Source organism: Crocodylus siamensis, chromosome 1, assembly GCF_052110815.1.
Source record: "Crocodylus siamensis isolate JL-2025a chromosome 1, ASM5211081v1, whole genome shotgun sequence".
NCBI classification, from domain to species: Eukaryota; Metazoa; Chordata; order Crocodylia; family Crocodylidae; genus Crocodylus; species Crocodylus siamensis.
This window is the reverse complement of record NC_143395.1, coordinates 156877483-156895197: the sequence shown is the minus strand read 5'-3', so window position 1 is coordinate 156895197 and position 17715 is coordinate 156877483. Positions and strand designations below refer to the sequence as shown.

General features: G+C 43.3%; 1 protein-coding gene across 5 annotated transcripts in view; it reads left to right on the top strand.

Annotated features, from left to right (window-relative positions):
* Nucleotides 1-17715, top strand: part of KIF6 (kinesin family member 6) — a 421087-nt gene that overhangs the window by 380673 nt on the left and 22699 nt on the right. For all 5 annotated transcript variants that reach the window (XR_016442273.1, XM_090046733.1, XM_090046752.1 and 2 more), the window contains 3 exons: nucleotides 7591-7675; nucleotides 8754-8889; nucleotides 13338-13432. Coding sequence is in view for 4 of the 5 variants with exons in the window: in XM_090046733.1 (XP_089902859.1) it covers nucleotides 7591-7675; nucleotides 8754-8889; nucleotides 13338-13432 (316 nt within the window). In the remaining variant the exon portion in view is untranslated. The remainder of the gene's footprint in view (nucleotides 1-7590; nucleotides 7676-8753; nucleotides 8890-13337; nucleotides 13433-17715) is intronic.

Sequence of the window (17715 nt, the reverse complement as noted above, 5' to 3'; positions counted from 1 at the left end):
ACTGGTGTTTAATGTTCTCAGCATACAACCTTTGCATGTTTTATGTGGTGTGTACTCTGAGCTGGGCTAACTGACCTGCGTGAGAAGAGAGGACCTGTGGCCCTGCCATTGGAGGGATTTAAATGCCTGCTTCCTGTTATTTCTGACGTGGCCATGTGCCCTGTCAAAAATGTTTCTGCTGTGCTAATGGAATCAGTCACCGCTGGCAGTGCAGAGCCATTTGGCCTGCCTAGTTTACATCTGCTGGCCAAATGCCCAGCTACCCCATCAACTGAATGTTGTATATGCTGCATGAAGTGAACAATAGAGATTTTTGTAAAAAAACAAAAGGCTTTTGTCAAACAAATCCAAAAGCAAACAGTGTAAACATGGCCAAAGAACAATAAAATGCAATACAACAGAGGTCTCAAAACTTAAGAGTGGGCTAAAATACTAATCAACTGAGATTAAAGACAGATGTGACATGGAGGTCTGTCTATAATAGGTGGGCATGTCTACACTTGCTATATGGTGATGTGGCTATGGCACCGTGCTTTAGTATTTCCTTTTGGCACATGGTTAAATTTTGCCACTATGGCAACGTAGCTGGCAATCATGTAAATGCACATGATTGCTACGTCTCCATACTGCACCATACAGCAACGTAGCACATCACTATGTCACCGTAGGGCTGTGTGTAGATGCATCTGGTGTGAAAATATTTATGAATACTGAATGACAGGAAGTCCTAAGGACCTTTTAGTGCATCAAAGGTAGGCAGTAGAGGCAAATAGGAAAAAACCTCCACTGACTGTTGCAAGGCCAATGCCTCTGTGGGCTAAAGTGGTAGGACATCAAGATAACAGGCTGAAACATCTGGTTCCTAGAAGGAACTGTTCTCCTGGTAAAGGGGTTCACTGAAACCAGGAGCACTGCCACTCATGCTCTTCACTCCAGAAAGAAGTGTTTTCTAACAGCTTCAGGACATTCAGGGAGTACATCAGTGTGTGGAAATAGCTGATGAGGTATTCATAGGATAGGATGGATCCAACCAATGAGGCACTGTGCTGGTCAGTGTTCTTGAAGTTTCTCAGGCTGCCCCAGACTTGCAAGATATGATCCAAGTCCATTTGATGAAACGGCAGCAAAAATATCTAGAAACCAATGTCCACAGAAACTCTGGTTAATAGGTCTTGCTTTTTTTCACTCAGATGGTGTCCTCAGAAGCCATGCAGGAATGAATAGGAACAGTTAAATAAATTGGAACAGAGGAGATCCCTGCACCCTGTTTCTTGCATACTGTGCTTAGTTCTTGGGATACGTGCCCAAGGAAAAAGTGTGGGGCAGGTGGCTGGAGTGGAGGAGTCAGTTTAAGCCAGGTGTTGCCAAAGTTGGGGGCTGTTCATGCAGTCCTTGACACTCAGCCTCTTCTCAGCACCAGATAGGCCTCAGCTCTATCAGTATGTACAGCTTTGGGCACTACATTTTTAAACGAGATGTAAAGACACTGCAGAGAGTCCAAAGGTGACCAACAAAGGTGATAAAAGAGTAGGAATGCAGGAAAGGCTGAAGAAACTAGGTACTGTATGTTTTGTTTGGAGAAAAGGAGATTAAAGGCATGAAAACAATGTTCAAATATTTGAAAGGCTGCCATAAAGAAGATGGAGAAATATTGTTCCCTTTGCCACAGAAAGCAGGACAAATGAAAGTTCCTAATCTCTGGAGCATATATGCAAAAAAGCCAGAATATGGTCTTCCACCAGATTTAATGGAAGGTAACATCCAGGTACTGTGACCCTAAAGCAGGGGAGGTCAGAACAGTGACCAGAGCATCCCATTTAGAGAAGGCACAGAGCAGTGTAGGTAGGTATCACTTGGCTGATCTAGTGGCTAAATTGGGGAGAGGCCATAAACAAAGGAATCCCAAAACAAGACATTTGAAAATTGTCCAGGAGTAAATTTGCATATGATAGACCAGGGCTGAACCAGTTTTAGGATATGCATCATAGTTTAATTTTATCCAGTGGGTGGTATGCAAGCCTCAGGTGGCCCCTGGGCACATCTACATGTTCATTACTGCAAAGTTGTGCAGACACATACATTGTAGGTAATGCTACTGTGCAGTAGATTAATTCTACTGTGCATTAGCACTTTAGCATGGGTTTTGCCTGCCGTGCTAATGCACAGTAGAATTAGTCTACTGCACTTGAAGCATCTCATGTAGACACACCCCTGGGGGGTTAATTTGCTGCCCCTGGGTTCCCTCCCAGGCATCACTCCCTCCACTAATCTGAAGGCAGCTGTCACCATGGTCTCCAGGCTCCTTCCTCACCTTCAGCTTCCACTTCATGTTCCTATCTCAGAGGGTGGAATTGGGTGGCATTGTACAGTTGCAGGATCCAGGGAGCCCAGGGCTCAGGGGACCCAGTACTCTGGTGCAGTGGGGGGTCCTGCTGTTGGAACAGCAGAGGACTCATACAGCACCTGGGAATACCCCCAGATACTCTGAAGTTGGACAACTGTGGTTTTAATTCATTCATTCTTTCATTCATCCAACACACAAGTCTGCCAAGAGCAGCAGAACTGAGAAATAAAAACAATATAAATACTAACTGGACACTGAAGACAGTTCAAAATGTGATTAATTCAAGTGACTGTAAATGTAAGTAGTTAAACACAAGACTGCCTAATGCTGAAATTAAAACCTTTTACTGAAAATGTACAACTTAAGGGCAGGACATAATGTTAATTGAGGAACAAATAAATCTGTACAATGTCTGATTTATAGAACAGGTTCAGGCCAGAAATATATGAGCTCCCTGGGGAGCTTAAAGGTCAGAGTCATGAAGTTTCTTTCCAAAATTGATCTTTGGTATGTTTGAGGACAAGTCTCCCAGAATTTTTCAACTAGTTTGACTGTGATGTCTGCCTTGATAAGCAGTGATGATAATGCTACATGTAATTTATTGGGAATAGTACTTTTCATCCACACTTGTCAAAATGTTTCATAAAGACAGGGAAATACTGTCATCTGTCTCATGTCTGATGCGTTTCTGTGATTATAACATTTGCTGTATAATTCCCCTTTGCCTCAGAATTATGCTGTAAAATCTCATCTTTCATTTTTAAAAAGTTGTCTCTAGACCTTAAAGTTATGAATAAGATATTGAAATGGTGAACTGGGTGTAAACTCATCCAGGGCATGTACTCACTTTTTACAATTAGGTACAGGAGAAGAGGAAAAATAACTACCCCAGGTAAAGCTTTTACCCAGAGTAATGAAAGCTAATTATAAGTCACTTTTTCTCTCGTTGAGTTTTTATTACTATGTGCTGGTTTTCTTTACTGCAAGGTAAGAACAAGTACACAGAAGGTTATCCTAGACAGCTAACATATGGCAAAGCCCTGCTCTCCTGTGCCTCACAGTAACTTGTTTGTGTGTCTACGCCCATAGCGTTGCGGGAAAGTTGCACCAATAGCTCTATGATTTGTGAAATACCCTATTCATCTCTATGCAATGCTATCTCTGACACCAAAAGAAAACAGTTAACCAAAATGTAACCAGGTAACCTAGTGATAAATGCAAATATTGTTAATCAATTGCTCTGGTTTATGTCTTGATTTTTCACCTTGGTAGTTTAAGAGTGATGTTGTAGTTGCGATGGTCCAGAAATTATGCAGGAGGCAAGGATTTCTTAGGATGATATTTTTTACTGGACAAGCTGTGTAGTTGGGATAAAGTTGGACAAGTCCTCGCTCCTGCATCCATAGGCTCTGCAGAATGGTTTTACTATATCACTACAAAGGGCAGTTTTGATAGCATATATGCATCTACATCATGAGTGCTTTGCTGGTGCAGTATACTGATATTTCTGTTCTGTTTCTTTACCAGTTTACTGTAAAAAACCATTCCTAGCATAGATGTAGCAGGCGGGGTTGTCCAGATTCAGCCTGCTGCTTGCTACTTTGGTTTCTGACAAGAGAAGGGATACACAGAGGGAAGCATAAGGAGCAAATATACTGCCTTCTGACATGAGAAGAGGAATAACGCTATACAAGATCAAAATAGCTGTGTTAGATGCATATCAAGTGGCTGCCCATCTCATGCTTATCTGCCACAAAAACTTCTTTGCATGTGTCTGTCCTGCAGAGGAGTCAGGCCCCTACTTTAGGCTACAAATTCCTTTTGCCTGGAAAAATGTGAGGGAGTCCTGTATCTGTAGGTATATGTCTAGTTAAGTAGATGCAAAAAGATCTATAGTCTATAAAGCAGCATGCCATTCAACCTACAGACTGCATCAGTGTAATAAATGAGTGAGATAAGAAGCCAAAATATAGTTTACATAAGTATGCAAATCAGCAGCCTGATAAGAAGGCTCTGGGCCTCTGCTCTACAATGTGTTTGAGTCCCAGTCATTTCTGTGACTGACCCAGAGTTCAGTTATTCCGTTGAGAGAGAGAGGTGAATTTACAGTTCAGAGATTCATAGATGTTAGGGGCTGGAAGAGACTTCACGAGATCATCAGGTCCAGCCCCCTGCTTCATTCAATTCTTTCTGATGGGTGTGACTGTATCAGCAAGACCATTTTGCAACTGATCATGCTTCTGTTTTATTCATTCATGGATCCTTGCCAATGTCATACACAACTGCTTTGCTGGTTCCAGATGTGGATTGCATCGCATCAGACAGGCCTTTGTTTAAACCCCAAGATTTCATTGCAACTTCTGAATATAATCTACAGTTAGTTGCAATGTACAACACTTGAGATGTGCAACTTGTGGGAATTCACATGTCTTTATGTGTAGGGACTGGTTTTGCCTGGCTCTCACTCACATGCATAGAAGACAGTTAAGCTGGAGGGGGTGCTGAGATCCTGGGGCTGCTCTTTGGCTGCTTTCCCTAAGTACTGTTCATCTGAACAGGAACTCCTGCAGCCATACAACTGAGAGCAAGCAAAATTCAGGGGCATCCAAACCCCAAGCCTCTGGGCTTGGGCCTACACTTAGGATGACCGCCAAATGATTTGGAAGCATCTGAAGCCCCAGGTGAGGGTAGAGAATATTTGCTGGTAGCAGGGCCACATACGGTTCTTGGATGACTCACGGATTTGGAATTGATTTGGCTGATTTGGCTTGGAACACAAAAAAATTTCCTTTAAAAAAAAAAGGAAGTGGGGGGAGTGTGGCCTATGCCACAATTACCAGCAGAAGTGGCTGATGATGGAGCTAAAAGAAAGTTACCTATTCCTACAAGGCAGAGCAGAGGGAACACCCATCCTGCACCTTTAGAGCCTCAAAATCCTTATCTATCCTCTAGCTCTCTGAACTATTTAGTAGCTTTGCACTTTCTCCACCATATATCTGTTACTTTATAAAGCAGCCCCAAACATATGTTTGTATAATTCCCAATGCCATCAGTAGGAGCTATGGGTAGGTAAAGGGGAAAAAGACTGCAGATGAGGTCCTGACCCAGGTCTAATCATTGAAAGCTTTGCCTTCTTACTTAAGTGGTTTCAGGATTTCATCCATTAATGCTTTGCCATTATCCATTGTATTTAATTGCAATGTAGTTTCTCACATACATGTCCCCAAATATGATACATGCCTTTCTTTTAAAAGGTAGAATAAAGAAAAAAAGATCTTTCCTTGACAATGCCAGTACGTGGCAGTAACTGAATAGCAGCTTCTGAAGCAGGAGACTCTGCCAGAGAGAAAGAGAAGGTTATATACAGCCAGCAGCTAGAATGCAACACTGCAGCATTATTCTTGCTTCCCCCCCACCCCACACACACCTCCCTGCAGAGGCAGATAATACTATTACCATATTTCGTTGTTTATAATTAGGGTGACCATATGGGACAGTATGAAATCTGGGACTCTGGCAGGGAGTCATGGACCCATTAATGACCCACTGTTCTTTCCTTCACAGGGGTTAACAATCACCTGTGAAGTAACAATTAGTGTTAATGGACAATTTTGCTGTCTGCTAAGGTTTCCTATTTCACAGCTGTTGCTGCTCTGCTTCTATGCCCTGTGCCCAGGAAGTTCATTTTAATTATCACCAGCTGGCTGAAACCAACTTCTAAAATCTGGAACTGACCCAGCCAATCTGGGACATATGGTCACCCTACTTATAATGCACATCCCAATTCCCATCAGTTGAATTTTGGGGGAAAGGTGCATGTTGTATAGAAGAAAATATGGTATCTAGCCCCACTAATTTTTAACATCTCTTCTGCCATAAGACTTGTACATCTCATGACCTGCAGTCATTTGCTCTAATACCATAAAGCATTTTGTGTTTGAATGTGTTAAGTATACCCTCTCCACTATAGACTTCTCCACTCAGTCCGTGTAATCTGCTTATCCAGCACAGCCTTCAGATACATGCAGTGAGAGTTGCATGTGTGGTTTTTGTTCACCTTGGCTTTTAAATCTGTATTAACACACTTGACCTTAAGTACTTGCAGTGAAATTAAATACTTTTCAATCTCATTTTTGATTAAGCTACAGGGTGCTACAAGAAAGATTAATGGTTTTAGCTGGAGTGCTGACAGGCAAAAAGGGGTCATTGCTGCCCTCGTGCTCCAGCCAGAATTCCATTCCTTGAAGCCAGGGTATACTCCTTGGGCCTAATGACAGGTTGACATCTAATTTATTTTCTTGGCAAAAATAATAATTAAGGTGGAAAATTGAGTGTATTGTACAGCATATCTTTTGTTCCCTTCATTTTCCTGTAGCTTACAAAGTCAAACCTGTTTTCTTAGGAATCTTAAACTCTTCTCCCTATTTTAGAAATAGAAGCTGGTTTTGGAATAGTTGTAGTTTTTTTAGTATGTAACTTTACTTTTTCCCTTCATCACTGAGTTGCTTTTAACCTGTGTTGGGAAGGATGGTTTGCTGTCTCTCAATATTATCAATATATCATTGATATACGTATACATATCTATCTATCTATATCTATATATATTATACTATATGCTAGCTCAGTTCTAAGGCTTGTCCTGGTCACAGACACCTATGATGTAGAATCTATCCAGGAAACTTGTGCCTTCAAAATGATTCAAAGCATTTGTACCTTTCAACTTTCAGGGAATAGGTGTTACTAAGAAAACTGTCCAGCAACAGAAGAAGGATGAACAAAGTTAAGAATTAGAATAAGATGGTCAATTGCTTTCTCAGGGTTTTACATGGAATTCTATGGACCATACACCCCCTCACATTCCCTTGTTCTTCATTGCTTCTTAAAGAAGACATTCACAGAGGACTGGGAAGAGAAAATCAATACTCATTTTATTTTTAATTTACATTAAGGGCCTGATTCTGATCTGACACTGATATAAATACAAAATAACTGAACTGAAATCTCTGGTGTTACTCTGGTGAAACTAAGGTCAGGATAAGGCCCATGTTAAGATTCAAAACCCAGGTTTCCACCAGGATAAAAGACTAGTGCTGTTCCCCATTGTACCTATCAAGTAGGAGTTCTTATGATATTCTGAAACAGTTTGGGGTCTGGGTTTTTTTTGAGGGGAGCAGAGGGGGTTGTTTTCCTTGTTTTTTCATCCTTGCCCTATCTATTTATTGCTTGCTTCTGGTAACTTCTTGTAGGTGTTGCCAGCCCTTCTGAAGAGCTGAATAAGTCTGATCCAGGGGAAGAGAAACTTCGAGCACAACTTGAAGATGAGAAAAAAAGGTGTTGTATTTTCCTCCTCTGATGCTCCCAATAGTGAAGTAAAATGATCCCCAAATGTGTTAATCTTGTTTCTGCTAGCACATTGTTATATAAAAGCTATTTTTCTGGTTTACTATTAGCTTTCAACTTAAAATGTCAGCTTGTTTCCTTTAAGATCACATGATGCATCAGTAGGGAAACTGTAAACCTAATCTGATAGTCTAAAAACAGCATAGTGCTTGCATATTGAGGATCAGAGTTAAAAATTGGTTCTTCTCTTTCAATTGTCAGAGGCTGGGAGTGTCACCAAGACAAAGTGGTTATCCAGGTGTTATGTGGTATGTGTCCCCTCAGCTGTTTCAGGGGCAATGTCCAGGCCTTATTGACCTACTCACAGGTATTATAATGCAGGGGCTTTATTTGTGGACAAACTAGAAAGAAAAACAGAGGAATCTTCATGGTTTCAAAAATCCTTCCTTCTGGCATAGCACAACTGTGGCCAGGGAGATGAAAGAAATCTCAGACATAGGATATCACATTGTCTACATTTTTCAATTTGCTTTTTAGTATTCCTGGTATCTAGAATCTCTGATGGGACGTCAGGGCTAGCTTGTATTATTGCATGTACTGTTAGATGTCCAACCAATGGTAGACAACATGTCTAGTTACTGAATTGTCAGTAGAAAATGTGAGCCTCTGCATAGTCTCTAATTGAATCCAGGCATTCTGGCCACCATTTATTTATGAATGGCATGATGCTGTGCAGCCAAAAAAAGAAATCATTGACAAATATGATTGATGAATAGCCTAAATAAACAGACTCAGTATCATCCCCACTAGAATGGGAGTAACTTTGTTCTTCAATAAAATAAATACTTTACTGGGGTAGATTTCTTATATTTTCTGTCCATAGACACACTTATAAAATCAGTGATGATTCACGCCTCTCCTTGACTTTTAGCAGTTGTTTTGAAGTTCAGGGTTTGTAACTGCCCTGGATAACATAAAACTTCGTTAAAAGATCTGTCAGCATTTTTTCTCTGGGCCAAAGATGGAATTTCCCTGTAGTAAACACACCCTCTTCTTCTTTTCATTGTAGTTATAAAACCATGTTCAATCGTTTGAAAGGGCTGAAGATAGAGATTGAACACTTACAGCTTCTTATGGAAAAAGCCAAGGTGAAACTGCAAAAGGACTTTGAAATCTGGTGGTCTGAGGAAGCAAGGAGTCTGCAGGTATCAGATTGTTTTGCATCTCCTTCAGTACAATGCAGATATAAAATTTAAAGTACACTTGTCTAAAATTGTGATCGATTCAGTAGGAAAGACACTGAAAGCTAAGATTTTGGCTGTGATTCTCTTCCCTCTCATTCTGGTATAAACTCATTCTGTTTAATTCAGAAGCAATTTATGTTAATCTTGTCTCCAGTTTCTTCTATTTTTTTTTTTTTTTTTTTTACATCCTACCTGAGAAACACGTCCTAGGAATTCCAGATGATTTTTTAGAGGTCTTTGTAATGGTCTCCACACTCCAGCTGCTTGCCACCCCTTGGCCCCGCACAAGCTAATATACCCCGGGCCTCACACACCCCTAGGGGTGGCTCTGACTACAGAGTAAGAGTTTTTGGGTAGGTGTTTACACATGTGGGGATTAGGGAGAAGATTTGCTTCCAGGTCCCTGCAGGCCTGCAATGGGCCTCTGCCACCACCTTGGGGAACTCAGGGGCTGGCAGGGAGCACCAGGCTGGGGCAGGGAAAATCGGCAGCAGGGAGCTTCTGGCCCTGGCTCCCCAATCAGGGGCACTGGGCTTAGAAAGAGCTGCTGGGGAGGGGCAGGTCCCAGGCCCCTTCCCCAGCTGCCCCACTGGTGGACAGTTCCCGACCAGCCCATGGCTGCATGGGGAGGTCCGCATATGCAGCCCAGAGCTGAGTGTGGACTGCCCAAAACAGGACAGTTCCCAGCTACCTCCAGGCTGTACTGCTTCCCCATGCAGCCTAGGACTGGCTGGAAACTGTCCCAGTCAGGGGCAGGTCCTAGCCAGCTCCAGGCTGGGCAGAGCCCCGTCTCCATGCAGGGAGCTCCCAGCTCCTGCTCCGCAATCCCAATTGCAGTCACGGAGTGGAGGCTGGGAACAAGCTCCCAGCCTGCTCCCAGTTCCACAGTTGCAGAACAGGGACTAGGAACAAACTCCCAGCCCCTGCTCTGGGGCTCAGGTGGGAAGACTGTTATCTCCCAGCAGTGAATGTACAACCACAGGGCTGCTGCTGGGAGATGCTTATCTCCCAGCCTGAGCCAGATAAGCGTCTCCCAGCCTGAGCCCCGTAACTGGAGAGCTCAGACTGGGAGATAAGAGTCTCCCAGCCCCCCCACTCCTCGATCATGATCTGGGAGCAAGGGTCTTGGAGCTCCCTGCTTTCAGGGCAGGGGGACACAGTCCCTGCCCCGGTTCCTGTGGTGGAGCCTGTCCTGGCAGCTGGTTCCTGGTCAAGTGTCCACACAAGAGCTATGGCACCATTACTAATGATGAGTATTTTTGCTACTTGCATTTCATAGAAACACAGAAAGTCAGGTTTGGAATGGACCTCAGGTCATCTTGTCCAACCCCTTGCTGAAAGCAGGACCATCTGCAACTAGATCATCCCAGCCAAAGCTTTGTCTAGCCAGGTTTTGAAAACCTCCAAGAGTGAAGATTGCACTCCTCTCTGGGTAACTTGTTCCAGTGTTTTGCGACCCTCCTAGTGAGAAAAGTCTTCCTAATATGCAACCTAAACTTCCCTTGCTGCAACTTGAGACCGTTGCTCCTTGTTTTGTCATCTTCCACCACTGAGAACAGTCTAGCTCCATCCTGTTTTGAACCCCCCGTCAGGTAGTTGAAGGCTGCTATTAAGTCCTCTCTCAATTGCATCTTGTCTAGACTAAATAAGCCCAGCTCCCTCAGTCTTTCCTCAGAAGTTATGTCCCCCAGGCCCCTCACCCTCTGCTGGGCTTTCTCCAATTTGTCCACATCCTTTCTGAAGTGGGGTGCCCAAAACTGAACACAATTCTCCAGATGTGGCCCCACCAGTCCTGAAAACAGGGGAATAATCACTTCCCTTGACCTACTGGCATCACACCTATCCATGCAACCTAGTGTGCCATTAGTCTTTTTGGTAACAAGGGCACACTGCTGGCTCATACTCAGCTTATTGTCCACTGTAACCCTCAGGTCCTTTTCTGCAGAGCTGCTGCCTACCCAGTCAGCCCCCAGCCTGTACTGGTGCATGGGATTGTTCCATCCTAAGTGCAGGACTTTACACTTGTCCTTGTTGAACTTCATGAGATGCCTCTTGGCCCAAGCCTCCAATTTGTCTAAGTCAATCTTGGAAAGCTGTCCACAGACAGCTGACTGCAGGTAGCAAATGTACTCAGTATTAGGAAAATCTATTGTGAACTAAGCATATACATACGTAGATGCACATGCTGACTTCCCAGTAAACTATGCTAATGTGAAGTTAAGCATCTCCTGTAGATGTGCCCACATGTGTTTTCATCAGTAGTGTAACTGAGGGCAAGTGGGGGGCAGAGAGGGGGATGGAGCATCGCATAGCATTTGCTTGGAGCCACACAATTGCACTGGCAGCACAGCATCATCTGGATGTCACCACTTCCTCCATGCATTGTAGCTACCCTAGGCATTCAGCTGACTTGTTACACCCTTGTTTTCATGTACTGGAAGATATCAGCCACCATACCAGCCAAGTCCAGCAGCACACCAGCAAAGTCCAGCAGAGGCAACTGATCTAAAATTTCCCACGACTGCAGTAGGGATGTGAACAGCTAAATAAGTAACCTCCCCCTGCGGTGCTGCAGCTGTTCCTGAGAAGCTGCAAGCTGGTGACTGCAGCCCTTTGCTGGCTGCTGCCCACCCCCCTGGGCTCTCTAGGCTGTGCTGCCTGCCTGGTGGGACTGCTTTGGCCCCAGCCCCCCAAAACTGCTCTAGGTGGGTGGGTCCAGCCCATCCTCTACGGTGTGGCAGGACAGGGCAAGCACCAGCCCAGGGCTAAACACCACCCCCCCTATGACTTCGCAGAGCCACAGACTGGAACCCAGCACCACCACCATGTTTAACCTGTAATTACATCAAGTTAAATTCATATTTAATCAGTATTTACATCCCAATGTTGCAGTGACTTTAGTGGCACTGCAGAATATGTAGGCTCACCAGTGGTTCATCTACTTGCAGCTCAGAATGGAGAGATTCTGGTTCTGCAGCCCAGTTCCATGATTAGCATTATCACCAAGTTTAGGAAACCTATAGAAGCAGAAATCCTGCATTTAAAAACTGAATAATTTAAAATAATAATGTGAGAAGTGTGTGCCTTAGTAGAATAGCTAAGATACAGGGTTTTGCATTCACCAAAGATATCACAAGAGCAAAAAAAATTTTTTTTTAAATAGTCTTCTCCATTTCTTTCACAGGCTTTCTTTCTCTTTGTCATTTTTCTGAAAGGTTTCCCTTTCAAGATTTTCATTAAGATGGAAATAGTGGTGTCTGTAACATTTTGGAAGGGAGCCCTGTTATGTCTGCTAGTAGATGCTCATCCCTAAACATTTAAAACCATGTCTGTTTGACATAACTAATTTCATAGCACATCACAGCAATTATGTTTCTACTGAATCCAAACAGTATATAGTTATTTAAATGACAGTATTTACACCTTGAACAAAAATGTAACCTAAAATAAATTTTTTCTTGTTCAGCCAATATTCCTTTTTGTTCTAAGAAATAATATTAACAGGACTTCAGAAAACAATCTAGTTAGGTACTGAATAACTTTCCACAGCCTTGTTAAAGTGACATGATGACAAAACACAACTTAACTAACTTAATTGTAAGTTGTGGTTATAAAATATGTCAAGTCAAAACACTTTACTGTGTGGGTGGCAACAGGGAAGGTTTAATAACTGTACTTGCCTACAGATATAACTTTTCAGAGAGCTGTGTATAATCCCTATACCCACTATAGGATATTTTCTGTCCCCAGGAGAGGCTCAGGACTCAGCCTGTCATGATTCATCAAGGGAAGATTTCGAAATCTGATCTAAATAATTGACTTTGATACCTTGGACCTCCACCTATCTATAGATCTAAGCTCCTTAAGTAACTCGGGTCAGCCAACACCTGCTGATACTTTGAAAGCCTGAGATCTGAAATTCTTATACCAATCCTAAACACTTTCTTTTAATGATCCCATAAGTTTTTGTCCAAGTGATAAGATCAGTTGAAGAATGCAGCTGAATTAAAAGTTATTTTTGTGGGTACGAATTTTTGGGTAAGATTTTAAAAGTACTGAGTGGCCTAACTTAGTCACAGTTGAAGGTACTATTAAAACTCCCATTGGGCTCGTCTACACGAGACTCTAAACATGCAGTAGACTAATTCTACTGCACATTAGCATGTCATGGCAAAAAGCCTTGTTATTACACTAATGCACAGTAGAACTAGTCTACTGCACATTAGCATCACTAAAAAAGTGTGCACCGGTTAATACGCATCAAGTTAGTACCTGTTATTACAGTTACTAAACTTAATGTGCAGTAACTATGGTGCATTAACACACATATAGACTTGCCCACTGATTCCAATAGGAGTAGAGTTTTGCTCACTTGCAAACATCCTATCTTACATGTTTGTTTTTTCTAGGAACAAGTGGGAACGCCACACTTGAGTAATTCACCAAGTGCCTTGACAACTTCTCCCCCGTGTTTTGAATCCCAGCATCAACTGTATAACAACAGGTAAGGTAGATGTTTTTTGCAGGCTTACTGTGCCACCCTCTGCACAGCTGATGACATTGTTCAGTGAAACACTCCCTGTCCCTTTTTCATTAGCTTGGAACATTCACTAAGAAAACGGCTTAGAAAGAACTGTATTGTACCATGATAGTTTTTATAGTTCAGCAAAATGTTGGGCATGAAAAATGGATGAAAAAATAAATAGAAGAGATTTTCTTTTTATCTTTTATTGATCACTTGCAGTGATATTTTGGGTGTCTTGTTCTATGTAAAATATGTTGCTGATAAAATGCTTTGCTGCTAGTTATTATTATTCATTTAAATTTCATAGTAAATTTAATATTGCATAATATTAAAGCCTTCTCTGTTGTTAGAAAAAGCAAACATCGTTCCTGACCCTATTTTAGGGTGAGCCAGTAAATCTTTCACTTCCTTCCTGAACAAATTTGCAGATGACACTAGCCTGGAAAGGATTGCAAATACTTGGAGGACAGGAGCACAGTTCTAATGTAACCTGGCAGATGAAAAGCTGGGCTGGAAGTAACAGGAAGCAGTTCAGTGCTTACAAATGGAACATCTTGGGAAGAATAATCAAAAACACAAATACAAAATGGGTAGTACCTGGCTAGGTGATAGTACTACAGAGAAAGATCTAGGAGTGTTGGTGGATCAAGTTCAATATGAATTTGCCATGCAAGACACAGGATGTGATAGTGCCTCCTTACTCAGCACTGGTTAGGCCTTATCTAGATTTGTCTGGAGTTTTGGGTTCCACATTTTAAAAAGGACATGGAGAAGTTAGAGAGGGGCTGGAGGCAGGCAACAAAAATTATAAAGAGCTTGGAAAGCAAGGCATATGAGGAGAGGTTGAAGGAAATAGGTATGTTCAGTTTGTGGAAAAGGCACTTAAGAGGAGACATGATAGCAGTCCTCAAATATCTGAAAGTCTCCATAAAGAAGAGGGAAAACAGTTTTCCTCTCTGGCTGCAGAGAGCAGAATATGGACCAATGGCCTAAAGTTGCAGCAAGGTAGATTAAAGTTAGATATCAGGAAGAACTTCTCCACTGTTAAAATAGTGAAGCAGTGGAATAGACTGCCTAGGGAAACTGGAATTGCCATCACTGAAGGTATTCAAGAAGAGGTTGGGCAAGCATTGATTGGGGATGATCTAGGATCGCCTATGTGTATTCCCCATGGTTCTACGCTTTACTGGTTGCCAAATGGGGCTGGGAAGGAATTTTTTCCCGTCCTTTTACTACACATGGGGGGTGTTTTACTTCCCCCAGAAGCATTGGGCGTTGGCTGTAACCAAGGCTGGATTCAGGGCCATCCCTGGGGGGGACAAATTAGGGCAACCACCCTGGGCCCTGTGCTTTGGCAGGGTCCCGCAGAGCAGCAGCAGCGCAGAGTGGGCCAGAGCAGCAGCTCTGCATCCAGCTGCTTGCTACTTGCCCCTCCTCTTCCCCCTGCTCCTGCTGCCAATGGTGGCAGCAGCTTCTTTGGGTCCAGGGCCCATGGGATCAGAGCAGGGACAGGGCCCTGCATGGGCTGATTTTCCCCAGGTCCTGCACCCTGCTTGGGTCAGCACTGGGTGCAGTTCTTGACTGGAGTGGGGCAGTGCTATTTCTGGGACTTAAACCCAGATGTTCTTGGCTAGAGGGTCTTTCGCCTCTGCTCAGAGTCAGATTGATCACCGTATTTGGAGCCAGGAAAGAATTTTACCCTATGGTCAGATTGGTAATGACTGTGGGGGTTTGCCTTCCTTGGATCTCTCAAGTGTATTGGCCACCATAATCCCCCTGACTTATCTGTGGCAGATTAGGGTTTTATGCCTTGTGTTTGTGTTAGGATTGACTGTGTAGTTTTACTAATAGGTTAAACAATGGATTTGTGTAGGATAGTTTGGATAGGAATTATCCTCTCTTGGCAGGGGGTTGGACTAGATGATCTCTGAAGGTCCCTTCCAGTCCTATGTTCCTGTGACTGTGTTGTCAAGTAATATAATTGGGCATATGTAGAAACCAGCTAAGTACACACCTGAATTTACCAATTTTCATGGTTAAAGGGTAAACAAACAGAAAGGATTTATTTATCCCTAGTGGAGTTCCACCCCTCCTCTCAGCAGCTAAGCTTCCCTGCAAAGAATAGCTCTTTTTACTACTTTGCAAAGATATACTTCAGTGACGTTTGTGATTACATCACGTGTTCCATAAAATATAAATATTGTGTGATACACACAAAACTGCAATAATTTAGTCTGCAATATAATCTTGCAGCTGCTGACAATTGCTGTCATTAACATTTTAGCATGTACTGTTTGCTGGTATTAATTTTATCATGGCATTTTCAGTATTTGGAATGGGGAATGCTTCAATTACCATAGTAAATTGGATTAATGTAAGTGATAACCATATGTCTGTTTGCAGACATTTGACCTGAGGGGGCAAGAAAACAAATGAAAAAGAGAGGAAGAAATAAGAAATTGTAGAAAAATAATGCAGAATTGAACTCATTGATATCTGTGTTAGGGGCTGCGTATAGATGTCCAGTTTCTCTTAGGAGAGTCGCTGTTCTCCCAGGAGAAACCATGAGTGTGCAGATGTTCAGGATTTTTTTTCCACAGCAAAAATGGCTGCTCCAGGAGAAAAATAACTTTGGAACAATCACAGTTAACTCTCTCTAGGGTGAGATTCTCCTGGGAGGGCAAATATCTGTACAATTTACCCCTCTGAGAAAAGCCATAGCACATTTCTCCAGCATCCCAGGGTACTTTGCTCCTGTTCCCAGGCTCCCCACCCCCAGGAGAACATGCATCACTACAGCCAAACAGAGAGCTGCAGCCAAACAGAGAACAGAACACCCCCTTTACAATCTCACATTGCACTGTAGGGAGACCCAGCCTGACACAGCAGTCTGGAACAGCCAACCAGGACTGCCCTGTGCATTGCTGCCAGAAAGACTGTATGCCATGAACTGTTGTTTCTTCTTGAAACATTTTTTATTGTTTTCCAAAACTGACACAATGTAATTTCAGTAGTTGGATTTATAGTCGTCTTCTCTTATTCTAAGTCTTATGCACTCTGTTAAGTTCATAGATGTAGGGTCGGAAGGGACCTGAGCAGATCATCAAGTCCGAACCTCTGCCCTGGGCAGGAATGAATACTGGGCTTATATGACCCCTGGTATGTTTAAGCTCATATGACCCCAGCTAGGTAATTATCAAGCCTCCTTTTAAAGACCCCTAAAGTAGGAGCCAACACCACTTCCCTTGGAAGCTGGTTCCAGATCCTGGCCACCCTGTCTGTGAAGTAGTGCCCCCTGATGGCCTGAACCTACTCTCAATCAACTTGTGGCCATTATTTCTTGTTACTCCGGGAGGTGCTTGGGGGAATATTGTCTTACCCATTCCCCTCTGGTCCCCCATGGTAAATTTATAGACTGCCACTAGATCTCCTCTCAGCTTTCTCTTGTGAAGGCTGAACAGGTTCAGGTCTCGTAGCCTCTCCTCGTAGGGTTTGCCCTGCTGCCCCCTGACCACGTGAGTGGCCCTCCTCTGGACACTCTCGATGATGGCCACATGCCTCCTCAAGTGCAGTGCCCAGAGCTGGATGCAGTACTCCAACTGTGGCCTGTGTTGTGTAGAGGGGGAGGATCACCTCCTTGGACCTGCTCATGATGCATCGGTGGATACATGACAAGGTATGGTTGGCTTTCCTGATGGCTTCCCCACATTGACAGCCCATGTTCATTTTAGAATCAATAATGACTCCAAGATGTCTTTCTGTCACTGTGCTGATGAGAAGGGAGTTTCCCACCCTACAGGTATGCCGCTGGTTCTTCCTGCCTAAGTGCAGTACCCTGCACTTGTCAGTATTGAATCCCATCCTATTCACATTCGTCCACCCCTGTAACCTGTCCAGGTCCAGTTGTATCCTGTCCTTTCCTTCTACCGTGCCCACTTTGCCCCAAACCTTGGTGTCGTCAGCGAATCTGAACAGGGAGCTTTTCACCCCCTTGTCCAAGTCGCTAATAAAGAAATTGAACAATACAGGGCTGAGGACTGAGCCCTGGGGAACTCCACTGCCCACGTCCCTCCAGGTCAAATATAACCCATCCGTCACCACTCTCTGGGTGTGGCCCCCTAGCCAATTTGCGACCCATCTGACTGTGTAGGCATCATTGCCACAGTCGCCCATCTTTTTAATGAGAATAGGGTGGGAGACAATGTCAAAGGCCTTCCTGAAGTCCAGAAAGACTACATCCACCATGACACCTGCATCTAAGG